This window comes from Cygnus atratus, chromosome 15 (assembly GCF_013377495.2).
Source record: "Cygnus atratus isolate AKBS03 ecotype Queensland, Australia chromosome 15, CAtr_DNAZoo_HiC_assembly, whole genome shotgun sequence".
NCBI lineage: Eukaryota > Metazoa > Chordata > Aves > Anseriformes > Anatidae > Cygnus > Cygnus atratus.
The window spans coordinates 2,933,847-2,958,051 of record NC_066376.1 but is presented as its reverse complement, the minus strand read 5'-3'; the positions used below and the strand labels follow the sequence as shown (position 1 = coordinate 2,958,051).

Sequence of the window (24,205 nt, the reverse complement as noted above, 5' to 3'; positions counted from 1 at the left end):
GGCCCTGCTGTGGGGTTGGGGAGCCGGGGTTGCCACCTTGGTGGCCATGGCTCGGCCTCCCGTCGCCCCAGGGTGCTGCTTCGGCCTCGCTGGGGCCCCTCGCCCGCCCTGCCCTGCGCCTTCCTCCCGCAAGAGGGAGATGGGCGTGCGGGGACGGGATGGCTGGATGGGGCCTGCCATGGCGTCCTTCCTCCTCGTCGTCTTCCTCCTCCGCGGCCACGGCGAGCTGCTGCCTGGCCGGCTGCCCGCGGTGTCCCCGCGTGGGGAGCATTGTGCTCCTCTCCCATCGAGTTGTGGGGTCAGCCCGATTCCCCGTCCGTCCGTCTGTCCTTCCTCGCCTCAGGAGCCCTTCACAGGCGGGCTGCCGGACTGGACGCTGACCCCCTGCTCGTCCCCAGCCCCATCCCAAAAGCTGCGGATCCCAAACTGCCCCTCGCCGTGAGGGGTGACCCCAAGGAGGGGGCGAGGAAGGAAACCGAGGCAGGACGCCCCAGAGGAGGGCACGGCGGCCGTGTCCGCGCACCCAGCGTTAGTCAGCAGGGAGGGGACGCCCTGCCCTGCGTGGGGACGGGCGCTCGCCTGAGTCACCCGCACCGAGGGGCAGGGTGCTGGGGCCGGGCGCCCCGATTTCACTGTGGGGTGCTCCCTGTGCATCCCCACCCTATTGCTGGGGGCGTGTGGCCCATGGTTGATACAGCCCGTGGCTGTGGGGCTGTGAAGCTGGGATTGGGCTGTGAAGCTGGGATGGGGCCCCAAGTTATGAGGCTGCCACAATTTATGGGGATCCCCACGTTATGGGACCCCAGGTTATGGGGATCCCCATGTTATGGGGCCACCCCACAGCTGTGGGTCCCCATGGTGGGGATGATGCCTCGCAGCTCAGCTGCCCCGTATGTGATGGAGCCCTGTACCCACGACACCCCATGGCCAGGATGTGCACCCTCAGGCTACCCTCCCAGCCCCACCCTGGCGCTCTGCGACCAAAAAACTAAGGAAAGAGTTAAAAAAAAAAAAAAAAAAAAAAAGTATAGAAGTTGCTAGGGGAACGAACTACAACCCCCAGCATCCCCCGCGCGGAGGGGGGGGAGCGCACGCGCAGCGCGGCCGGGCGGGGCGGCGCGGCGCCTTGCGTGAGGGCGGGCTCTGATTGGCGGCGGGAGCTGTCCGTCAGGGCCGCGTCCCGCCCCGCCCCGGCGGTGCCTGCCCGGGCTCGGCGCGCGGCGCTCGGCGGGCACCGGGACCGGGACCGGGACCGGGGGCACCGGGGGGAGCGGGTCCGGCACCGGCACCGGCACCGGGAGCGGGCCCGGCACTGCCCGCACCGGCCCCGGTAGTACCGGGAACCCCGGCCCCGGTAGCGCCGGCCCCGCCCGGTACCGGCCGCACCATGATGAAGTTTCGGTTCCGGCGGCAGGGCGCCGACCCGCACCGCGAGCGGCTCCGCCACGACCTGTTCGCCTTCAGCAAGGTGAGCCACGGGCACGGGGGGCGGCGGCGGGAGGGGTGGGGGGGGGGGAGGGGGGCACCGGGGGGCGCGGAGTCCTCGGGAGGGGGGCGGTAACGGGGTAACCGGGCCCCCCCCGGGACCCCTCCGGGACCCCCCGGGACCCCCCCGTCCAACACGCAGGATGCGCCCCCTCCCCGCCCCCCCCCCCCCCCGGAGCCGTACACCAGGAGCGCGGAGCTCTGCGGCGGGGGCACCCCCGGGGTGCTGGGGGGGTGCTGGGGCACCCCTGGGTGCCGGTACCGGGGACCCCCCGGGGGTACCGGCTCCGGGCACGCCGGTGTCCCGCCGTCCTCGGTGTTGGGGCACCCCCGTTGTGCCCCCCCCTCCCCCAGCCCCACCGGTACCGGGGTGCCCCGGACCAAGGGTTTTGCCCCCCCCCCCCCCCCCCCCCCCCGCACCGTGCTGCCCCCGGAGCATCCCCGGTGCGGCCCCCCCCAGCTCTCCGGTTACGCCCCCCCGGTGCTGCGGGGCCGGGGGGATCCCAGCCCAGCACCCCAAAGGGCTGTGGGGGGCTGGGGGAGGTCATGGCGGGGGGGTGACACCCCCAAAAACGTGCCCTGGGGGCTGCCCGGCACCCCAAAGGTGCGCCCCTTGAGGGGGGGGGCGCTTTGTGTCCCCCAGGTCCCCAAACTGGGCATCGCCGTCCCGGTGTCACCCGGGTGGGACGGAGCCCCCCGCGGTGTCCCCGCTGGTGCTGGGGGGGGGGGGGGTGTCGCAGCGTGGGGGCACCCCCTCATCTTCAGCCCCGTGGTGCCGGGACGGGGCCGTTCCCAGCCCTGGTGACCCCATTGGGAACATCCCTGACCCTCCGGGGATGAAGACCCTCACCCCGCGCCCCCCCCCCCCCCCCCAGCTTTGGGGTCCCCCCTTGCTTCCCGAGACCCCCCCCCCAGCCTCGCAGCGGGGTCCGCCCGGGGCTCAGGGCCCCCCTGGCTCTGCCCCGAGCCCCCAACCCACCCCTTTTTTGGGCTGTGGGGCCGCATCCTGCGTGGGCCAGCACCCCGGGCGGTCCGTGCTCACGGGGGGGGGGGGGGGGCATCACCGGGGGGGGCTCCACGACGGAAACGCAGCCGGGAGCAGCCCCGCTCCCGCCGGCCCCATACCCCGGGCGGCTGCCTGCCCACCTGCCTCCCATTAAGATCTTGTTATTTTCTTATTTATTTATTTATTTATTTATTCATCCCCCCCCCCCCCCCCCCCCTCAAGCTCCAAATCTGCCTCGGATTTGCTGTAATTTGGCCCAGAGCGCGCCTCGGCCGGCCGGAGCAGCCCCCTGCCGGATGCGGCCCCGCTGCCTGGCGGGAGGAAAGGATGCAAAAGGGGGGGGCTGCCCGGCGGTGGGGACGTTTTTTTTTTTTTTGGGGGGGGGCGCTGGCGGGGTTTTGCCGGGGGGTTCCCAGCCGAGCGCCCCGCTCGGGGCATCCCCGGGGTGCTGCAGCTCCGCGCCCGCCGGCGGCTTTAGGGTGGCCCTAAGGGTGCGCAGCGCGCACCCTGCAGCCTTTAGGGTGCGCGGGGAATGGGGACCAGGACCCAAACTCAAAACGGGGGGGGGGGGGGGTGTGCAGGAAGGCAGAGGGGTGCCCGCACCCCCTGCTCCCAGCCCGGGGACCCTCGCGGAGCCCGTCCCTCGGGGGATCCACGGCCGTGCCCCGGCGGCGGGTGCGAAAAGCCGCCCCGCGGCGGCCCCGCTGCGCCTCTCGGCCGCCCCCAGACAAAGGCAGCGGGGCCGGGATCCGGCCGGGCTGGCTCCAGCGGCCTCCCCCCGGCGTTTGATGGGGGGCGGCCGCCACCGCCGGGGTGGGTGCGGACGGAGGGGTTGCTCCCCCGGGGGCGAGGGCGGCGGGATGTCCCTCCGCATCCCCGCCGGGAGCCCCTCCCGAAGCGGCGAGCCCGGGCACGCCGCCGCCGTCCCCGGACTTCCTTGGGAAGGTGCCCGCGGGCGGCTCGCCGGGGACGTCTCTGCTCCCAGGCGCTCGCAGGTCCCGCTCGCCTGGTTCTGCGCCGGCTCCTCGGGGAGGTGTCAGGGATGGGGGCACCCGCGCCTCGGGATGGGGCAGCGGGGGGGGGTCCCTTCCGCGGGATCGGGGCACCCCCGGTACCTTGGCGGGGTGGGGATGGGGGAGGTTTGGTTAATTTATTTATTTTTTTTTGGGGGGGGGTGGGGTGGGGAGGGGGTTCAGCGAGGCGGGGCGTGCACCCCACTAAAACATCGCCCGGGGCGCTGCGGGCACCGACGCGGTGCGGGGATGGGGCTGCAGCGCGCCCGGTGCCGCCCCGCTGGGTGCTGGGGTGATGCTGCCGCTGCTGGGGAGGGGGGCAAGCTGGGGGGGGGCTCCTCTCTGACCTCGCTGTCCCCGCAGACCGTGGAGCACGGCTTCCCCAGCCAGCCCAGCGCCCTGGCCTACGACCCCCGGCTGCGCGTGATGGCCATCGGCACCAAGGCGGGAGCGGTGAAGCTGTATCCTTTCCTCCCCAGCCCCACCACCAGCACCGGGGGGGGGGGGGACGCACACACACACACACGCTGTGTGTCCCCCCCCCCCCCCCTCCATCCTCAGCCACATCCCGGCGGTGTCCGTCCGTCCAGCTGGGCTGCAGCTGCACTGCGCCGGGGAAGGGGGAGCGCCGGGGGGGGGGGGGGCCGGAGGAAAGCGGCTTCGTTGTCCAAAACACCCCGAGTCCCCCCTCCACCCCCCACCTTTGCCTCACCCTGGGGGCTCCTCCCCGTGCCCGAGCGGTTGTTTGGGGAGGAAATGTTGGAAAAAATGGAGAAAAAAAAAAAAAAAAAAAAAAGGGGGTGGGGGGGGGGGGACGTGATGCGTCCCGTCCCCGGCGTGTTGCAGGGGTCCGGCCGCGCGTTGCTGCTGGCGGGCGGCCAGGGCTGGATGCGTCCCGCGCTCGGGGGGCCCCCGCGCCGCAGGAATGCGGGGTGGGCGCGGGGGCGGCTGAGCCCCGCGTTTGGGGGGGGGGGGGGGGGGTTGGGTTTGTTTTTATTTTGTTTTAGGGAAAGAAGGGGGGGGGGGGGGGGTGTCCCAGCTTTCCTGCCTCCCCTTCTGGCCGCCGCTCCCCGCACAAAGATGGCGTTTTTCTGCCGGGGCCAGCCCGGCCGCGACGTCGCCGCTCGGCTCGGTGCTGGGTCGGGGGCTGGCCCCGGGGAGGATGCTTCGAGCAGGCTGGGGACCGGTCGGCGCGGGGAAGCGGGTGGCGAGGTGGAGGTCCCGGTGCCGGCTGCACGGCCGGGAGCTGGCCTGACTGGTGCCGCTGGTTAGCGGGGGCACCGCGGCGGGCTCCCCGGCTGGGCTGGGTGCGGCTGGGCGCAGGCAGCGCGGCACCGGGGGCTGTCACCCTCCGGGGACCCGTGTCCCCCCACCCCCAAGCCACTGGAGAGGCCAGGGGGGTCCCAGCACTTGGTCCCCACCTCGCCTGCGTGTCCTGAGCTGCTCTCGCTGGCTGCTTTTCCCCGGGGCTGCCGGCATCTCGGCCAGCAGCGCGTTTTGGGGATGCGGTGGTCAGCGCGGTGCTGGCTCCGCTTTGGAGCCCGCTGTGCTGGCATCGAGCGAGCCCAGGGGGGGAGCAGGGATGGGCGACGTCCCCAAGCCGTGTCGGATGCTGCCCCGGGGCTGCGGTTTCGCCCTGCTCCTTGTTCCCCGCGTCCCAACCCCAGCCGTCTGGCTCCTCCACGATGTCCCCAGCGCCGCGGCGGCTCCAGCCCGGCCGCGCCGGTGCTGCCAGACAGCTCCTGCCTGTCGGCCCGGGCAGAGCCGCCGCGCCGGTTCCCCATGCCGAGGACACCGTGCGGGGCACGGGGAGGCAGCGGTGGGTGTTTGGGGGGAGAAGGGCAGGGATATATGGAAACCACGCTGCGGGGACTCATCCGTCCCGGCTCTGGGGTGCGGGATGCGCTGCCCGCGGCACGCGGGGCAACGCGCCCTGGCCGGGCCGGGCGTCCCGGTGCTCCCGGGGGGAAGCAACTTGGAGGATAAGTTGGTGGTGGAGAAGCTCGTGGGTGGGCGAACCAGGGATCGGGAGGCTCCTCGCAGCCAGGGCGCGGGGTCGGGTTGCCACATGGCCCCGTTGGGGTTGCCACATGGCCCCGTTGGGGTGCCACTCGGCGCTGGAGCATCGGTGCCGGTCCTGCCCCGGTTCCTGCTGAGTGGCGTCGCCGATGGAGGAGCCGGGACCAGTTGGGTGAGTGCGGCCGTGCCGGCACATACCAAACCCCACCCTGCCGCCGGTGCGTGCCGGGCGGCCCCGGGGTGAGAAAGAAGGGGGTGGCGGAGGGCAGGAGCCCGCCCGGCCCTCATGCGCCCGCCCCGGCCGCGTGCCAGCCCCGCGTCCTGACCCTTGGAAGCGCCGGGTGCAGGCGGGAGGCGCGGGAAGAGCTCGGTGCCCCAGCCGTGCCGGGGCTGGCGGCGTCCCCGGTGTCCCCGCGGGGCCGGCTCCAACTGGAGCAGCCGGGCTGAGGGGAGCCCATGGGAAAGTTCAGGGCACGAGGCCGCCGAGGGCTCGGGGACATTGTCCGTGCCCGAGCGAGCGTGGCTAATTGGCAACGTCCCCGTCCCCCCGGTGCCGGCCATTTGGAGTGTAATTGGGCAGCAAAATGAGAGCGGGAAGGGGCTCGGAGCTGTCGGGCTGGGGTCCGGCCCCACGCCGCCAGGAGGGTCCCAGACCCCGGGTTGGGGTGCGCAGGGCACGTCCGACCCCAAAGCCAAGCGGCGGGGGCGCGGGGGCTTTTCTGCAGCATCTTCCAAACTCATTTCCCCAGCCCGAGCTGCAAATCCCCCGGCTCGCAGCCATCCGGGGCTGCTCCGGGCCCCTTTTTTTTTTTTTTTTTTTTTTTCCTTTTTTTTTTTTTTTTTGTGGAGCTGGGGTGGGTTTGGGGCAGGAAGCAGGCAGGGGGGTGGAGGGGGGGGAGCTGCTGAATAAGCATCGCGCGGCGGCTGGCGCAGGAGCGGGTTGCTCCCAGCAACACGCGAGCCGGAGGGCCGTTGCTTGGTGACCCTCGGCGAGGGATTGGGGGACGCGGGGGGGACGTGGGGAGCGGGCTGGGGGGGCGGCCAGGGCCACGGGGTGGGGGCCGGTGGGGGTCTGGGTGGGCTCGGGGGGGGGTTAAACCGGGCTTAGATGGAGGGGGGGGGGGGGTGCGGGTTGAATCGCACCCTGTGGGATTTGGGATTTGGGGGGGGGGTGGAGGGGTGGATTGGGGGGGACCTCTTGGGGTGGGCTCTGCTCTTCTTGCTTCCTTAACGGCCCCCCCAGGTACGGCGCTCCCGGGGTGGAGCTGACGGGCTTGCACAAGGAGACGGCCACCGTCACCCAGCTGCACTTCTTGGCCGGGCAGGTAGGTGGGGGGCCCCGGGAGGAGGGGGGGGGGGGGCCGATCCGCGGCCCCCCCCCCCCCCGCACCCACCCCGCTGTCCCCCTGCAGGGCTGGCTGCTGTCCCTGCTGGACGACAACACACTGCACCTCTGGGAGATCTACCAGAAGGAGGGCTGCTCCCACCTGGAGGAGACCCGCAGCTTCGGCCTCCCGGCGCGCCCTGGGTTCGGCACCGCTAAGTTCTCGTCCTCCTCCGCGCTTGGCTGGGGCCGGGGGGCTCCCAGCCCGCTTCGTTCCCCCGGGGGGGGTGACCCCGCTGCCACTGTGGGCGTCGATGCTCGGCCGCCTTTGAGTTCGGGCGGCGGCAGGCGAGGTCTGCCAGAGTTTACACCCGGCTCCGGCGTCGTGCCGGGGTGGGGCTTGGCCGCGGCGCTGCCAGATGCGAGGGTTTGCGCTGTTTGTTTGGCTTGAGGACGGAGGGGGGTTGGAAAAAACAGCTCGGCGGGGACGGAGCACGGCGGCCCCGCTGCATGGGAGCGTTGGGGCAGAGCGGCTCCCGTGCGGGGGACGCGGCTCCCGGCCTCCGGACACCTGGGGAGCGATAAGGGCACCGGGCTGGGAACGGCGCGGGGGAGCGGGCATCGCCTCTAGCAGGGCAGTTTGGTCTCCGTGCTGCGACCTGCGGGTCGGGAAATGCGGCCCCGGACCCGGGCTGTGATTAATGGCTCAGGAATCGCCTGTGAGCGCCGTGGCTGATAGCGGTGGCCAAACAGCCCGGGTACTCTCCCCAGGTATCATCCCCATCCTCGTGGGCCGGCGGAGCTGGGGATGCTGGGGTGACGCCGGAGCGGGACGGAGGAGGGGTTTTGGGGTGTCTGCCCGCTGCTGACACAGCCCTGGTCCCCCCCCCCGCAGCTGCTCCCCCAGCATCACGCGGGTGACGGTGATCCTGCCCATGGCCCTGGGCGCCGTGGCCTGCCTGGGCACCGAGGGCGGCGCGGTTTACTTCCTCACGCTGCCCGGCCTCGTGCTGCTGGAGGACAAAACCCTCTTCCAGGACGAGATCCTCCAAAGGTGAGCGCCGGCCCCGCTCCCCAAACTTGCCATCCCCGGCCCCTCCTGACCCCGTTGTCCCCCCGTCCCCCCCCCCGTGGCGCAGCGTGCCCGATGAGTACCGCTGCGGGAAGGCGCTGGGGCCGGTGGAGTCCATCCAGGAGCACCCCCGCGACGCCGGCAGGCTCCTCATCGGGTACAGCCGTGGGCTGGTGGCCCTGTGGGACCAGAGCACGCGCGCCGTCCAGCATCTCTTCCTGGGGAACCAGGTACCTGGGCCGGGACGGCCCCGGGGAGGGGGTGCTGCAGCCTGTCCCCCCGTGTTTCGAGCCCCCCGTTGTGCCCCCTGCAGCAGCTGGAGAGCCTGGCCTGGGAGCACAGCGGGAAGAGCATCGTCAGCTCGCACAGCGACGGCGGCTACATGGTGTGGGCGGCCGGCGGCGGCGGGCAGAGGACCCAGCAGCCCGTCCTGTCCACCATCCCCTACGGTGCGGGGGCTTGGGGCGGGGGGGGGGGAGACCTGGGGGCTCGGGTCGGTGTTGTAACAGCGGTGTGATCTTCATTGCAGGTCCCTTCCCCTGCAAAGCCATCAACAAGATCCTGTGGCGGACCTGCGAGTCGGGGTAGGCGATGGGGGCGCCGGGTGCTGGGGGAGGTTTGGTGCGGGGCCGGGGGTCCCCAGGGGTGCGGGGTCCGACCCCTCTGCTCCCCCTGCAGCAACCCCTTCATCATCTTCAACGGCGGCATGCCGCGGGCCAGCTACGGCGACCGGCACTGCGTCAGCGTGCTGCAGGGCCAGACCCTCGCCACCCTGGACTTCACCTCCCGCGTCATCGACTTCTTCACCGTGCAGAACCCCGAGGTGCCCGAGGGAGGTACGTCCCGCCGGCACCGCGGTCCCCGGGCTGGGGGTCTCCGCTAGCGGCATCTCTTTTTCTTTTTTTTTTTTTTTCTTCTCCTTTTTCCCCCCTCCCTTCCCTTGCCCAGGCTTCGAGAACCCCCGCGCCCTGGTGGTGCTGGTGGAGGAGGAGCTGGTGGTGATCGACCTGCAGACGCCGGGCTGGCCCACCATCCCCGCCCCGTACCTGGCGCCGCTCCACTCCTCCGCCATCACCTGCTCCTACCACATCTCCAACGTGCCCCTCAAGCTCTGGGAGAGGATCGTCAGCGCCGGGGAGCAGCAGAGCCCCCGCCTCTCCTCCGCGGTGAGTGCTGGGGATGGAGGGGACACACACACACACACACACACACCGAGTGCCATGGGGTGGGCGCACGGAGGTGTGATGCTTGCTGTCATCCCCCCCCCGCAGGCTTGGCCCATCAACGGGGGGAAGAACCTGGCCCAGGAGCCCACGCAGCGAGGTCTGCTCCTCACCGGGTGAGCGCCTGCGATGGCTCTGCTGTGGAGACCTGGAACCTGTGCATGACGTGGAGGGGGTGCGGGGGGGGGGGGGGGGGGGTTTCCTAAGTGCCAGGAGGGAGGGGACGTCCCCAGCCCCTTCCCGTGGTGGGCGTGGGACAGGGTGATGGTGGGGGAGGACCTCCACCAGGAGCTGAAGCCAAAGCGGGTGCATGGGGCATGCAGGGAAGCTGGGGGGGCAGCTGCTGGTGCTGGCTGGGCTGACAATCCCCGCTGTGTAGCTCGGTGGCCGGGCAGCAGCGTGTCACCCGCCGCGTTGTCCTCTCACCCCTCCTGGCACGGCGGCCACCAGCGCACAGGCGGCTCTTGTTAGCCCGGCTCTCGTTAGCACCGTCCTAATGGGAACCCCCCCCCCCCGGCCCCGGCAGGCACGAGGACGGCACAGTGCGGTTCTGGGACGCCTCGGGGGTGTCCCTGAAGCCTCTCTACAAGCTGGGCACCGCCGGCATCTTCCAGACCGACTGCGAGCACAACGACAGCCTCAACCAGGCGGGCGAGGAGGAGTGGCCGCCGTTCCGCAAGGTGACGTCTTGGGGGGACACCGGGGGGGGAGATGCTGCAGTCCCCGGCACCCCCATGCCTCGTGGGGAGATGCACCCGCAGGAGCCATCCCAGCTGCGCCGTGGGGACGTGTCCCCTCGCTCGGGGGGGCACAGCTGCTGCCTCGGGGACACAAGGGACGCTTGTTCTGCACGCCCCGTCCCGTGGGTCTGCCCTGGTGTTGTGGGGGGGGATCCCAGGGCACCGGGGACGCGTGGGGACGGAGCTGGCCCGGGCACGATGCCCGGTGCTGGTGGCTGCCCACGGCTGCGTGACACCCCCGGCCCCTCTCCCCGCAGGTGGGCTGCTTTGATCCCTACAGCGACGACCCCCGCCTGGGCATCCAGAAGATCGCTCTGTGCAAATACACGGCCAAGATGGTGGTGGCTGGCACGGCCGGGCAGGTAGAGGTGGAGGAAAAAGTGGCCGGGCACGGGGTGCCCCAGTCCCCGCAGCCCCCCCTGTGCCCATCCTCGGGGGCAGGACGGGGACCCTGCCCTGGGGAGCCCTCCGTGTCCCCCCACCGGCCGCTTGTCCCCTCCCCGCAGGTGCTGGTGATGGAGCTGAGCGACGAGAAGTCGGAGCACGCCGTCAGCGTGGCCACGGTGGACCTGCTGCAGGACCGCGAGGGCTTCACCTGGAAGGGCCACGACCGCCTGGCGCCCCGCAACGGCCCCCTCGCCTTCGCCCCCGGCTTCCAGCCCAGCGTCCTGGTGCAGTGCGTGCCCCCCGCCGCCGTCACCGCCGTCACCCTGCACTCCGAGTGGAACCTGGTGGCTTTCGGCACCAGCCACGGCTTCGGGCTCTTCGACTACCACCGGCGCAACCCGGTGCTGGCCAGGTAGCAATATGGGGGGGGGGGGGGGGGGGGATGCTCGGGGCTGGGGACCCCGCGGTGGGGTCCGGGCGCTGAGCAACGGTGCCGTAGGTGTACGCTGCACCCCAACGACTCGCTGGCCATGGAGGGGCCCCTGTCCCGCGTCAAGTCCCTGAAGAAGTCCCTGCGGCAGTCCTTCCGCCGCATCCGCAAGAGCAGGGTGTCGGGCAAGAAGAGACTCAACCCCGGCAGCCCCTCCAGCAAGGTGGGCGCAGAGCGGGGCCGGCTCCTCGCCCCCCCCTCCCCGCCGTCCCCTTCCCCGCCTGTGTGTGCTGGGGGGCTCCTGACCCCCGTCCCCCCGCTCCCCCCCCTCCCCGCCTCGCAAGGTGCAGGAGGCCAACGCGCAGCTGGCCGAGCAGGCGGGCCCCCCCGAGGTGGAGATGACGCCGGTGCAGAGGCGGATCGAGCCCCGCTCGGCCGACGACTCGCTCTCCGGCGTGGTGCGGTGCCTCTACTTCGCGGACACCTTCCTGCGGGACGGTGAGAGCCCCGCGCGTCTCCCCCCCGACCCCGCGGCTGTGCTGTAGGGAGAGGGATCCTCACGCTGCTGCTGCTGCTCCTCCCGTCCCGCAGCCGCCCACCACGGCCCCACGATGTGGGCAGGGACCAACTCGGGCTCGGTGTTCGCCTACGCCCTGGAGGTGCCGTCGCAGGAGAAGTTTTCGGAGCGGGCGGTGGAGGCGGTGCTGGGCAAGGAGATCCAGCTGATGCACCGGGCGCCCGTGGTGGCCATCGCCGTGCTGGACGGCCGGGGGAACCCGTTGCCCGAGCCCTACGAGGTCTCGCGGGACCTGGCCAAGGCCCCCGACATGCAGGGCAGCCACTCCATGCTCATCTCCTCGGAGGAGCAGTTCAAGGTGAGCCTGGGGCTGTGCGCCACGGTGGGACCGGCCAGCCCCGGCACGTCCCGTGTCCGCTCTGGGCATTCCCATCCAGGCTGGCACTTGGAAAAGCAACCAGGGTGGGGGTGACCAAAGGGCTGGGGTGGCTCTTGGGGACTCACTGCCCTTTGATGAAGGCCCTGGGGCAGCGGGGGGGTGTTCCGCCACCTCCTGCAACCCCGGGGGTTCCCGTCCCTGCGGCACCTGCCTCCTCTCGCCCTCCCCAGGTCTTCACGCTGCCCAAAGTGAGCGCCAAGACCAAGTTCAAGCTGACGGCGCACGAGGGCTGCCGGGTGCGGAAGGTGGCCCTGGTGAGCCTGGCGAGCGCCGGCCCCGAGGAGCGGGTGGAGAACTGCCTGGCCTGCCTCACCAACCTGGGCGACATCCACATCTTCACCGTGCCCAGCCTGCGGCCCCAGGTGCACTACGGCTGCATCCGCAAGGAGGACATCAGCGGCATCGCCTCCTGCGTCTTCACCAAGCACGGCCAAGGTGAGGGGCCACCTCCCGGCGGCCTCGCCGCCCCCAAATCTGTCTCCTCCTTGGAGGGGGGGGAGGGGGGTGTCCCTGATGCTCCCCGTCCCCCCTGCTCCGCAGGTTTCTACCTGATTTCGCCCTCCGAGTTCGAGCGCTTCTCGCTGAGCGCCAGGAACGTGACGGAGCCGCTGTGCTGCCTGGAGGTCTCCCGGCTGCAGGACACCTCCTGCCTCAGGTGGGCTGTGCCGGGGGCTCGCTGCGGCCCCGGGGGCTTGTTGTGTCTCCCCCCCACCCCGTGACATCCGTTCCCGTGTCGTGCCGCCGGCACCAACCTCTCCCCGTGTTTCCTTCCAGCAACTCGACGGCGACGCCGAAGCTGCCCCAAGCCAACGGCACCCACGTCCCGCACAGCCCCGAGGCCAACCATTCCCCCTCCGACAGTGACAGTGAGTGACAAAGGGATGGGGTGGGGGGTGGGGGGGGGTTAACGTTTTGGGGCCGGGCACCTCCATCCCTCCCCGCGGCTCCCCAGGGTCCCCCGAGGAGCGCCAGGCCTCCTTCTCGCCTGGCCCCGTCGACTCGCCTAACAGCAGCATGGAGAACCCGCTGGACACCACCGGGGACATCACGGTGGAAGAAGTGAAGGATTTCCTGGCGTAAGTTTGGTGGGGGGGGGGGACAGGAGGAGCGTGTGGGTGCTGCTGGCGGCTCGGGGGGGCCGCAGGGGAGCCCCCGGCTGCATCTCGCCCTGCTCTGCCCCCAGGTCCTCAGAGGAGGCGGAGAGGAACATGAGGAACGTCAGCGAGGACGAGGCACGGCCCGCCGGCATCCTCATCAAGTGAGGTGGGTGGGGGGGCCGTGCCCTTGAGGGGGGGGGGATCCGGCTGCCCCCAGCCCCCCACAACCCCTCCAGCGTATTTGGGGCCAAGACCCCAGTGCCATCCCCTGGTGTCCCCATCCACAGCGGGGAGCACGTGGCCGTGGGGACAATGCGTGCCCAAGGGTTTTCCCTGCTTGAGGGGTGGGGGACAGCAGCTCCAGGCCCCCACCACCTCATTTTGGGCCCCCCCCACCTACTCCCTCCCCCCCTCCATGGCACCCAGGGTCTGTGTCCCCTTGTCCCCGAGCCCAGGCCCTGTCTCTTTCCCCAGGCAGCGCCGGTGCCCGCGGCCTCCCCGGCCCATCTCAGTGCTCGGATTCCCGGGACGCGCGGCTCGACTGGACCCCCCCGGCCCCCCCAGCGTAACGTAGACTCGTCTCCTCTCTAACATCCGTGCCGGCGCTCCCCCTGCGCCTCCCTGCCCGGCCACCGGCCCTGGAGCCCTCCCCCCGGCTGGCCCTGAGCTGGGAGGGGGGGGGCGCGGCAGGGGGTGGCCCACGTTGCACAAACTCTTCCCGGGGAAGATTTATGAATATTTTTTTTTTCGTACACGGTCGAGTGTAGCTGGCCCCTGCTCCAGAGCCCCGTCCCGGGGGATGCTGCTGCCCGGGCTCACGGCGGGGGGGGGGGGGGGCGTGGTGGCTTTTGTCACCTCCCCCCCCCCCCCCCCCCCCCCCCAGCCACCTCCCGGGTTTGGTCCCTTGGGGAGGCACAAACCGAGGGGGGGCCGGGTGCCCCCAGCCCCCCCGGACCCTCGTCTCTGTTTACATGCCCGGCTCCCTGCAGTTTACAGCCCCCTCCTCTGTGTGCCAGGGGGGGCCGGGCTGCCGCACGGGGACCGTCCCCCTCCCTGGGGACCCCCCCCCCCCTTGTTCCACTGCCTCTCCCCGAGTGGCCTGGGGGTGTGTGTGGGGGGGTGAAGGTGGGGGGGTCACAGGTGGCCTTTTTCTCTTGGTGGCTTCTCCAAGGGCTATTCTCCAGGCTGGGCTCCCCGCCTGCTGCTCCTTTCTGACACTAATTCCTGCCACGGGGCGGGGGGGTTGGGATGGGATCACGCTGCTGGGGGGTGCAGGGGGGAGGTCAGCCCCCAGCCCTGCTCTCTGTGCAGCCCCCCCCCCCCCCCCCCCGGGGGTGTCACTGTGCCAAATCCCTGCCGGGCTCCTCGGCCCCCTCCTCGCAGGGACTGCGGTGGCGCTGGCTCTGTCCCTGCGTGGCTCTGGGGCTCAGCCCTGATTTTGGGGATCCACGGGGTTTGCCCCCCCATCTTGTCCCGTCCCCCCCCCAAATGCTCTCTTGCGGTACGTGTCTGGCCTCGGCGGGGGGGCCAGGGGAGGCAGCCATGCCCCGGGCCCTGTCGCGGTCGGGGCTGTAGTGTCCCTGGTAGAACCCCCCCCCCCCAACCCCAAAAACCACCACCTCATCCTTTTTTTGGTAAGATGAATTTAGCATTGTTTAGTTATTAAAAATACTGGTTTTTAATATTGAAAATAAAAGCATTTAATATCAAATGCCAGGCTGTGGGTGTTGGGGGGGGCCTCAGCTGCCTGGGGATGGGGTCGGGGGGACTTGAGGTGGGTGGGAGGGGGGGCAGAGGAGGAGGGAGAGGGGCGCAGTGAGAGCCTGGCACAGCTCGCGGTGACAAGTGCAGCCTTTATTGATAAGATACCGAGCGGCTGCCACCCCCCCCCCTTGATGCTGGGGGGCGGTGGCACCCCATCTCTGCAGGACAACAAAAAGGTGTGGGGGGGGAGCCCCTTGGTTCCCCCCCCCGTGCTCTTCAGCAAAGCTAAAAATGGGGTCCCCCACGTGCGGGGAGCTCGGCACGGCCTTGGGGCAGCAGCAGCCCCAGGCACGAGGGGACGGGGACCCCCGTGTGCCCCCAGCAGGATGGGGGGGGGACAGGGACAGCCCCGTGCTCCCCCCTGGCCCCAGCTCGGGGCTGAAGCAGACCCAGTGGTCAGGCTTGGGGGGGGGGGGGCAGCCCCGGGTGCCCCCAGCCCTTAGGCGGGCGGCTTGCGGAAGACGCTCCAGGCGTGGAAGCAGCGGGTGAAGGGCCAGGGCTCGTTGCCTTTCCGCACCAGCCGCAGCTTGCGGGGCCGCGCGGGGTCCTTGGAGCGCATGTGCTGGATGTAGACCTGGGGCAGAGCACAGCACGGGCTGTCCCTGCGGTCCCTTGGGCCCCCAGGGGGCAGGATCAGACCCCCGCTGGGGATGGGGATGGACCCCCCCCCCGAGGGGCGATGGAGGTGCCCGAATCCTGCCTCCGAACAGCCCCCCGGGCCCTACCTGGCAGGCTTTGAGGCTCAGCTTGATCTCCACCTGGCTGGTCTGGGTGCCCACCCACATGTAGACCTGCGGAAGGGCGCGCAGCCGGGCTCAGGATCCGGCCCCCGGTTGCGGGGTGTCCCCGGGGAGGGGGGGGGGGGGGGTCCCTGGCTCACCTCCTGCCCGTTGTCCAGCAGCATGATGTCGTCGTCGGCCAGGTCGTCCTGGCAGAAGTCGGAGCACTTCTCGGACACGGCGAAATAGCCCTTCTCGTTGGAGCACCTGCGGGAGAGCCCCGGGGGAGCCCGAGGCTGTTAGCGCTGATGGAGAAGGCATTTCGGCCAGAGGAGGCCCAGGGATGAACACGGCTGGGGAAGGGGCTTGGCCCCAAAAACCCCACAGAGAAGGTTATTGCAATGAGGACGGGGACAGGCAGCAACCTGAGCAGACACCCCCTGTCCCCCCCCCCCCCCCCGGGCCCAGGACCCACCTGAAGAGCCGGGAATGCTTCATGTATTCGGCATCTTCATCGTAGGGCTTCTGGCTCCCGATGCCCACCCAGAAGAAGTTTTCGGGCTCCTCTCCCTCGTTGATCACCTGCAGGCGGAGGGCAGGGGCAGTGCTGAGCTCCGCCAGCCCTCGCTGCCCCCAGGTAAGTTGGTGCTGAGTGCCCCCCCCCCCCCCCGCCAAGCCCCTCACCTGCTTGCTGTAGGAGTCGTCAAACATTTGGTTCATGATGTCCTCGGCCAGCTTGGCCTCGTCGGGGTCGGCTGCGCGGCCCACCCAGGTGTAGACGATGCCCTGGTTGTCCGTGCTCTCAAAGGGGACCTGGGGGGAGCGGGGCAGGCTCAGGGCTGCCCGGAGGGGGACGAGGGACCGAGCACCCCCCTGCCACGAGGAGTTGGGGGGGGGGGGGGGACGGACTCAGCCTCGAGTGATACCTTGAGGATGAAGCAGAACTCGGAGTTGAGCAGCCCGGCGTCCGTGTTGATCTGGATGCACCTGGACAAGGAACCCATGAGGGGGGGGGGGGCTCAGCGGGTGCTCGGGGGAGGGCTGTGCCTGCCCTCACGTCCCCGGGTAGCACCCATGGGTGCCGCCCAGCCCGCAGCACCCCGCGGGGAGGCTGACCTGGTGCAGAGGGCCCCGCCGTTGGTGCGGATGTGGTAGAGGCTGGGCTGCGGCGGGCTGGCCTTCTCCTTCCTCTTGCCCCGGTGGATGACGAACCTCCGCTTGAAGTGCGAGAGGAACTTGGGGTTCTCCTGCTGCTGCGTCATGCGCACCACCTGCACGGGGGGGGGCAGCAAGGGTGTGGGGTTACCCTCCAAAAAACACCCCAATGCCTGGCTGCAGGGGGATGCTGTGGGGCTGGGGGGGGGGCTGCTGGCACCCCCGCGCTGCCCCCCCATCTCCACTCTGCCCGGGGGCACAGAGGGAAGCCGGGAGCAGCGAGGCCAAGCAGGAGACCCCCATGTGTCCCCCCCCCCCGCAGGACAGGGCCCACCTCCAGCTTGCCGGGGAAGAGGCTCTCGAACTTCTTCTGCAGGCTGAAGGTGAAGGTGAGCCAGCCCATGTTGGAGGCCTCGCGGCCCTGCCAGAAGTAGACGATGCACTGGAAGTCTTCCTCGGGCTGCTTCTCATCCTCCTCCTCCTCGCCCTCCTCGTCCCCTTTGCCATCGCTCTTCTTCTTCTTCTCCTCCTCCTCCTCGTACTCCACCGGCACCCAGTACCTGAGGGCAGGGGCAGGGGGTGACGGGGGGGGGGGGTCTGGGCGGAGTTTGGGGGCTCCAGCAGCCCCTGGGAGGGGACAAGCCGGGCATCACCTGCAGAGGAAGACGTAGCAGTCGTGGGTGTGGAAGTGGCCGAACTCCTCCTCGGGCAGGCGCGCGAATTTCTTGCCCTCCAGCACGAAGCCCTCCATGCCGTCCAGGTCCTCGTTCCACTCCTCCATCAGCTGCTCCGCCTGCGGCCCCAAGAGCTCGGTCAGCCCCCGGCCCTGCTGCTGCTGCTGGGGGAACGTCTGGGGGGACAGGGGGCAGCCCCCGGCCCTACCTCGCTCAGGGGCATGGGGGGCTGGCGGGGCAGGAAGAGCGCCGTGAGGTCGGCCTTCATCTGGTCCTTCTTCTCGGCGTCCTTGCGGACCTTGCCGGCGAGGCCGCCGTCCTGCAGCACCGTCTCGGCGTTGCGGGTGTAGTCCACGCGCAGGACGTCGTCCCAGTTCTTGAACTTGGACTTGAACACCTAACCAGGGGCACAGGGTGAGGGAAGGGGAGCAGGCCCTTCCCTGGCATTCCGCGCCCCCCCCCCCCAGGCTCCGTGCCCCCCACCTGGCACTCGGTGCCCTCCAGGTTGCGGGTGACCATGGCGTGCTTGGGCCGGTGCAGCATGCCGCACAGCTCCTGGCTCAGCTTCAGCGCCGCCGCCCGCACCAGCCGCGACGACTTCCTCCCGATCCAGATGAAGACGTCGGACCAGCAGTCCAGGATGTACACGTTCTTGGTGTCCAGCAGGCTCTGCAGCTGCGGGCCCCATGGGGAAGAGGTCAGCATCCCCTGTTTTGTTCCGTTTTTTTTTTTATTTCTGGCTCAAAAACTCCCCACCCGCTCCCAAAAGCCAACAGGGAAGAGCAGAGCACCCCGCACCGGGGTCCCGCTGCCTGAACCTGCCTCTGCCGCTACGGGGCCGTGCCCCAGAGCACGGCTGGAGGCGGGGGGGGGGGGTGCGAAACCAGTCTCACTGGTCAGACTGGGAGAGCCTCCCCACCCCGTCCCAGTCCTACCAGACGCATCTCCGGCAGCAGGTCGGCCTTCAGCCTCTTCTTGTGCTCCACCGACAGCTTGTAGTTGATCTGGGGCAGCTCCAGGTAGCCCAGCCCCAGGCCCACCTGCCAAGGGGAAGGGGCATGGGTAAGGGGGGCCATGGCACAACCATGGGCCCCGTGGATGGTGACACCTCACCTTGTACAGCTTGGGCTTGTGGGGCTGGAAGTCGTCGGGGACGCAGGGCCGGATCTCCTCGGGCTGCCCCCCCAGCACCTCCCAGAATTCGGGGCTCTCCTGGCCCTGGGTGAGCAGCGTGATCTCCGCCTTGCCCTTGCGCTCGTTCTTGTTGATCTTCTCGGCGAAGAGCCTGCGGCAGGACCGGGTGAGGCGGCAGGATGGGGTGAGGTGGTGGGCTCCCCCCTGCACCCCCGGGACCCCAACCAGCCCTACCTGGCCTTGGTGGTGCTGCTGAGCGTGGCCCGGCTCCCCCGCCACACAAAGAGGTCGAGGCCGTGGTCCAGGAGGAACACAAAGCTGGAGGATGCACACGAAACCAGGTCAGGAGGCAGTGGGGTGTCCCAGCGTCCTCCCCACCCTGGGGGTCCTCGTGGGGCCAGGGACTGTGGCTGGCGAGGCTGCCAAGTGGGGTTTGGACCCACATCCTTGCAGAAAGGCACAGGCACTGCCAATTTCCACCCCAAAACTGCAGCCACGAGGTCTCGGCCGGACCCTGCTGCCTTCCTCCCTGGCCCCCCACGGGGACCCCCCATCCCCTCGCCCTTTCCCTGCTCACCGGGGGTCCAGCGACGTCCCTTTCAGCGCCACCGGCTCCAGCTTGACGTTCTTCTTCCCGTAGACGCGGTACAGCCTCGAGGAGAGGCGGCCACGGTGAGACGGGGCCGCTGCCAGCCCCCTGCGCCCCCCACCCACCCGCCCGTCCCCAGCGGTACCTGGTGACGTACTGCGTGTCCTCCACCGTGAAGAAGCCGCTGGCCGTGCCGCCTTCGATGTAGGAGATGTCGTTGTCGAAGACCTACAAGAAAGGAGGCGGTGAGGGTGGGAGACGGAGGGCTGGAGGCTGCGGAGCCCGGGGCTGGCCCCACCTGGAGGAACTCGTCGCTCTCGTCGCCCATCTCCTCCCGGATGCTGCGGCACTCGGCCCCCAGGTAGTTGCGCAGGTTGACGGCGTGGATGGCGGAGCAGGCCTTCTTGTCCAGCGTGGCCTCCTGCCCGATCCAGTAGTAGATCTCCCAGTTGAGGGAGCCGTTCTCATCCAGGAAGGTCTGCGGAGGGACGGGGGGTGGGGGGGGTGAGACGGGTTGGCCACGGGCACAGGCTGGGGACGCGGGGGCCCCTCGGTCCTCCCCGGGTACCTTGAGCACGATGTAGCAGTCGGCCTCGTAGAACTTGCCGTGGAAAGCCTCGTCCACCAGCGTGGGCACGAAGTTCTCGATCTGCCAGACGCAGAGGCCGGGCAGCTGCCCCACGTCCTCGCTGAAGAACTCCGAGTAGTCCAGCTGGGGCTTCTCCAGGCCCTGGTCCCAGCGGCGCGTCTTCAGGTCCGGCGCCTTCGCCTCCCCGCTCTCCTGCGGGGACGGGGACGGGTCACCACGCTGCCGGGCACCCCGGGGAGGGACTGGGACCCCTCTCGTCCCGCACCCTACCTCTATCTTCTTGTTCTTCTCCTGCGCCACGTCCGACATCCCCTTCAGCACCTGCTTGGCTTGGTCGTCCTGGGCAGAGTCCTTGCGCCGCCGCAGCCGCATCTTGCGGGCCAGGGGGTCCTTGGTGCCGCTCCCTGGGGACAGGGAACGGGGTGAGAGGCAGCCGGGACCCCCCCCAACGCCCGGCGTGGGGCAGGTTGTGGGGTGAGGCTGCTTCCCCAGGGGGTTTCCTCCCTCCCTGCCCCGCTTGCCTGCGGCGGCGGCCGCGACGGTGGCTGGGGAGGCGCCGGCCAGGCGGAGCTGGTTCTGCAGGGAGAAGTCGATGTTGTACCACTCCGCTGCCCGGTCCGCCGGCTTCGGGGGCATCACCAGGTTGGGGTTCTCGCGCACGTCCAGGACCTGCCGAGAAGGTGGAAGAAGAGCTCGGTGCTCTGAAGCACGGGGAGGTGGTGGTGGGTAAAAGGAGTCCCGAATCCAGCAGGTGCCCGGGCTGAGCCATGCGCTGCCGGCCCCAAAAGGCCGTGCCCTCCCGTCACCCCATCCCGCCCCATAGCCTGGGCCCCCTGGGACACGCAGGGCTGTGGGGTCTCACCTCCACGTCCGTCAGGAAGTGGATGGCCTCCGGCAGCGTCACCAGGCGGTTCTTGTTCAGCACCAGCTTCCTCAGCTTTGTGCACCTGCGGGACACGGGGATGCTGAGCCCGGGGCACGTCCCTCAGGACCCTCCGTCACCCCGCAGCCCCCGACGCAGGCGCTGTGTCCCCTCCTGGGGATGGCCGGCGGCTGTCCCCACCTGCAGAGGCTCTCGGGGATGAGCTCCAGGTTGTTGTTGGCCGCCATGAACTCCTCCAGGCTGGCGAGCTTGCCGATGCCCGAGGGGATCCCGTCGAAGTCGAGCTTGTTGGAATTCAGGTAGAGCTTCTTCAGCTTGGTCAGCTTGCAGATGGCAGACTGGGGAAGGAGGAGGCGGGGTGAGGGACGGGGGCACGAAGAAGGGACGGGGACACGAAGAAGGGACGGGGACAGGGACAGCACGCACGGGCAGGGAGGTGAGCTGGTTGCGGGACAGGTTGAGGGTCTCCAGCTGGGCCCACTGGTCGATGCAGAGGGACAGCTCCGCGATCTGGTTGCTGCTCAGGTTGAGGCGCCGCAGGCTGCCCAGGGTGTAGAGGCACTCGGGGACGCGGCTCAGGTCGTTGCAGGACAGGTCCACGTCTAGGGGGGAGACAAAAAGGGGCTGAGACCCCCGGCAGGACCCCCGCCGGGGCCAGCAGAGCCCCGAGGAGGGCACCCAACCCCACCTGCCAGGTTGGCCAGGCCCTCGAGGCTGGTGGGCAGGTTGCTCTGCGTGCGCTGCGTGTTCCTCAGGTGCAGGGTCTGCAGGGCCGTCAGCGCCGGGAGCTGCCTGCGGGAGACGGGGGGACACGGGGCAGGGATGGCATCAGGGCAGGGCCCAGCACAGCCCTCGAATTCTGGGATCCAGCCCAAAAAACGGGGCCGTACCGGAGCTGCGCGTGCAGGAGCGGGTTGTCGTTGAGGATGAGGGTCTGGAGGTGCACCAGGCGGCGCATCTGCGGCGGGAGGCTCTCCAGCTTGTTGTTGCTCAGGTCGAGGTAGAGCAGGTCCGTTAGGTTGATGAAGAGCTGGTTGGGGATGGCCTCGATGCTGCGGGGACACGGGGACGTTCGGGGTGGCCCCGGGACCTGGCACCAGCCCCGGATCCGACCCGCAGAGGGAGACCCGGAGCGAGGGGGGTGAGGGATGGAGGTGGCCGTGGGGAGGTGGCTTTTTGGGGTGCCCGGCCCAGCCCCACCTGTTGTGGCCGAGGTTGAGGACCAGCATGTTCTTGGCGTTCTCCAGCTCGCGGGGGCACTCCGTCAGCTGGTTGTAGCTCAGGTCCTGGGGGAGCAAAGCCGGCGTCACGCTCCGTGCTGGGGTGGGTCCCCCCGTCCCACTGCCACCACCCAGCCCGAGGACACGGAGCATCCTGGGGACCACGCTACGGCTGCTCTTCAGCCCCGTTGTGGTCCCCAAAGGGCACGAGGGGCTGTTGAGGGGTGGGAGCAGGACCAGGAGCTGCTGTCTGCAGGGGTCAGCCCAGGGGAAGGGCAGCGTGGGGGCTCTGCACCTACCAGCACCGAGAGGTCATCCAGCTGGAAGATGTCATCGGGGACGCCCGAGTTCTTCAGGCTGTTGGCACGAGCCACGATGGCCTTGGAAGGGGAGAGAGAGGCGTCGCTGCAGCCACCCGACGTCTCCAGCAGGGCTGGGGCTGGGTTCTGCGCGCCCCCAGCGCCGGGGGCTGGCTGGGAGGTGCCTGGGGACGCCGGGGACACTTACCCGCAGGCAGGGCAGGCCGGAGAGCTCGCCGTGGAGCGTGGTGAGGTTGTTGTGGCTCACGGACAGATGCTCCTGCAGGGAGGTGGGGGGAGCAGGGGCTGAGCTCAGCCCCGACCCTCGCAGGGCTCCCCGCACCCCTCTGATGGAGAGAGCCCGGCCCTGCTGCGGGGAGGGCGAAGGCGCCCCGGCGGGCTTGGGGCGCTCACCTGCGGCCCCCCCCAGAAACAGACCCCGATTCCTGGACACACTTTTCACGGGGCAGATATAGAAAGGGGCAGACAAACAGGTAGCAACAAGGCAGGAGGAGAACCCCGAGGAGCCTTTGCTTCCCCCCGAGCATCACAAACGCCGCTCGGAAACCCGGGCACTCCCAGCGCGGTGCCGAGGGCTCGGGGCCGTGTTTAAGGCACCGTCCTCGGCTGGCGCCGACCCAGCGGTGGCCGTGACGTGCTGCGGGGCACCGCCAAGGCAAAGCTCAGCCACGAGCCCCACCAAGGGCCTGCTCACGCCGAAAACTCGAGCCGCCCAAAAAACAAAGCCCGGCAGCTGCTGCCTACTGCTGCCTTTTTTTTTTTTTCCTTCTCCTCCTTTGCTAGAGGATATAAGGGCCAAAAACCTTCATCCTCCCCATAAGGCTTCCCCCTTCCCTTCTATTAAAGGGCAGAGGAGCTGAGTGTGGTTTCTGGTCTGGTTTGCTAGGAAACCAAGGTGAAACCCCGTACGGCTCTGCCTCAGCCCCGCTCCCAACAACTCCCGCATCCGATTTCAGCCACACGCCGCGGCTCAGCCCTATTATTAGACACCGACGCATCCCAGCATGAGGCTGGCAGGCAGCAGGTCCCCGGCACCGTGGGGGCGGCGAGCCCCGGCCCCCGGCCCCTCACCAGCTTCTGGAGGGCGGCGAGCTCCTCGGGCAGGTAGCAGAGCCCCGTGCGGTTCAGCTTCAGCCAGCGCAGGCTGCTCATCGCCTTCACGTGCTCCGGGAAGTAGCCACCCTGCGGGGAGCGGGAGGGTGAGAGCGCTGCCTGCCCCGTGGGGTCGGGGTGGGGACCCCGCTTTGGCTGTGGGGTGGTGGGGGGAAGGTCCCCGCTATGGGAGCTGGGGGCTGGGATCAACCAGCCCTATGGGATCGGAATCTGATGGGCCAGGATTGCCCAGTCCTATGGGATTGGGATCTGGGGGATGTGATTGCCAAGCCCTATGGGATCACCCAGCCCTATGGGATCGGGACCCGGGGGCTGCAATCACCCAGTCCTATGGGATCGGGATCTGGTGGGCCAGGATTGTCCAGCCCTATGGGATTTGGGAGCCAGGATCACCCAGCCCTATGGGATCGGGATCTGGGGGCTGTGATCACCCAGCCCTGTGGGACTGGGACCTTGGGGACTGAGATCATCCAGTCCTATGAGATCAGGACCCAGGGGCTGAGATCACCCAGCCCTATGCGATCAGGATCCAGGGGCCATGGTCACCCAGCCCTATGATATCAGGACCCAGGGGATAGGGATCGGGACCTGGTGGGCTGAGATCACCCAGCCCTATGGGATTGGGACCTGGGGCTGGGATCACCCAACCCTATGGGATTAGGACCTGGGGGCCAGGATCATCCAGCCCTATGGGATCAGGACCTGGGACCTGGGATCTCCCAGCCCCATGGGATCGGGACCCGGGACCTGGGATCTCCCAGCCCCATGGGATCGGTCCCCGGAACCGGGATCACCCATCCCTGTGGGGTCACCCAGCCCCATGGGATCGGGACCCGGACCCGGTATCTCCCAGCCCTCCAGGCCCTGCTCCCGCCGCCCCTCCGGGCCCCACCCTCTGCAGCCCGTCCCCGCCGGGCCCTTCCATGCCCCCCACACCCAGACCCGACCCCCCCCCGCCCCAGCACCGACCCCTCGGGGCCAGCACCGGCACCGGGGGGACCCCTCCCGGCACCCCCGGGCGGGCACCCCGGGGCCGGGCACCCGGCGGCTGCGGGGCCTGGCGGGCCGGGCCGGGCGGGGCGCTGCGGGCCGGCCCCGGGGGCACCGAGCGGGGCCGGGGCCGTGGCTCCCCCCGCCGCCCCCGCACCTTGAAGTCGTTCCCGCTGAGGTCGACGCCGCGCACGAAGGGCAGCACCCCGGTGGCCGCCATGGCGGCGCTGGGCGGACGGGCGGGCGCTAGGACCCGGGGGCGGCCGCTCGCCCTCCGCTTCCTTGAGTTGCCGCCTCCAGGCG

At 70.0% G+C, this 24,205-nt stretch overlaps 2 protein-coding genes across 4 annotated transcripts; one reads left to right on the top strand and one right to left on the bottom strand.

Moving 5' to 3' along the window:
- The first annotated feature begins 1,258 nt into the window (after positions 1–1,258).
- On the top strand, positions 1,259–14,076 carry LLGL1 (LLGL scribble cell polarity complex component 1). Of its 2 annotated transcripts, none has more exons than XM_035563251.2 (23): positions 1,259–1,468; positions 3,868–3,965; positions 6,767–6,848; positions 6,936–7,051; positions 7,743–7,901; positions 7,987–8,149; positions 8,233–8,368; positions 8,449–8,503; positions 8,598–8,755; positions 8,868–9,085; positions 9,191–9,258; positions 9,669–9,822; positions 10,140–10,244; positions 10,389–10,681; positions 10,769–10,922; positions 11,044–11,197; positions 11,291–11,574; positions 11,826–12,090; positions 12,196–12,310; positions 12,430–12,521; positions 12,608–12,731; positions 12,839–12,918; positions 13,227–14,076. In XM_035563251.2, exons 1-22 carry the CDS (start codon positions 1,388–1,390, stop codon positions 12,915–12,917), a joined length of 3,153 nt encoding a protein of 1,050 aa, XP_035419144.1. In that variant the 5' UTR covers positions 1,259–1,387; the 3' UTR covers position 12,918; positions 13,227–14,076. The 2 variants fall into 2 exon arrangements, with proteins under 2 accessions (XP_035419144.1, XP_035419145.1); XM_035563252.2 differs by having other exon boundaries at positions 11,050–11,197; positions 13,227–13,361.
- Positions 14,077–14,390: 314 nt separating this feature from the next.
- FLII (FLII actin remodeling protein) lies at positions 14,391–24,201 on the bottom strand. Of its 2 annotated transcripts, XM_035563250.2 has the most exons (30): positions 24,060–24,201; positions 22,871–22,981; positions 21,987–22,058; positions 21,779–21,859; positions 21,460–21,545; positions 21,150–21,311; positions 20,948–21,051; positions 20,686–20,861; positions 20,440–20,597; positions 20,239–20,323; positions 19,898–20,045; positions 19,647–19,780; positions 19,356–19,568; positions 19,086–19,265; positions 18,933–19,015; positions 18,776–18,850; positions 18,433–18,516; positions 18,178–18,349; positions 18,000–18,104; positions 17,548–17,739; positions 17,273–17,461; positions 17,044–17,183; positions 16,725–16,950; positions 16,352–16,506; positions 16,162–16,222; positions 15,920–16,048; positions 15,711–15,817; positions 15,397–15,502; positions 15,242–15,307; positions 14,391–15,090 (listed from the first exon to the last, which is right to left on the bottom strand). In XM_035563250.2, the coding sequence occupies exons 1-30, from the start codon at positions 24,120–24,122 to the stop codon at positions 14,956–14,958; spliced, it is 3,798 nt and encodes a 1,265-aa protein (XP_035419143.1). In that variant the 5' UTR covers positions 24,123–24,201; the 3' UTR covers positions 14,391–14,955. The 2 variants fall into 2 exon arrangements, with proteins under 2 accessions (XP_035419143.1, XP_035419142.1); XM_035563249.2 differs by having other exon boundaries at positions 14,598–15,090; positions 15,711–16,048; positions 24,060–24,182.
- Positions 24,202–24,205: the final 4 nt, after the last annotated feature.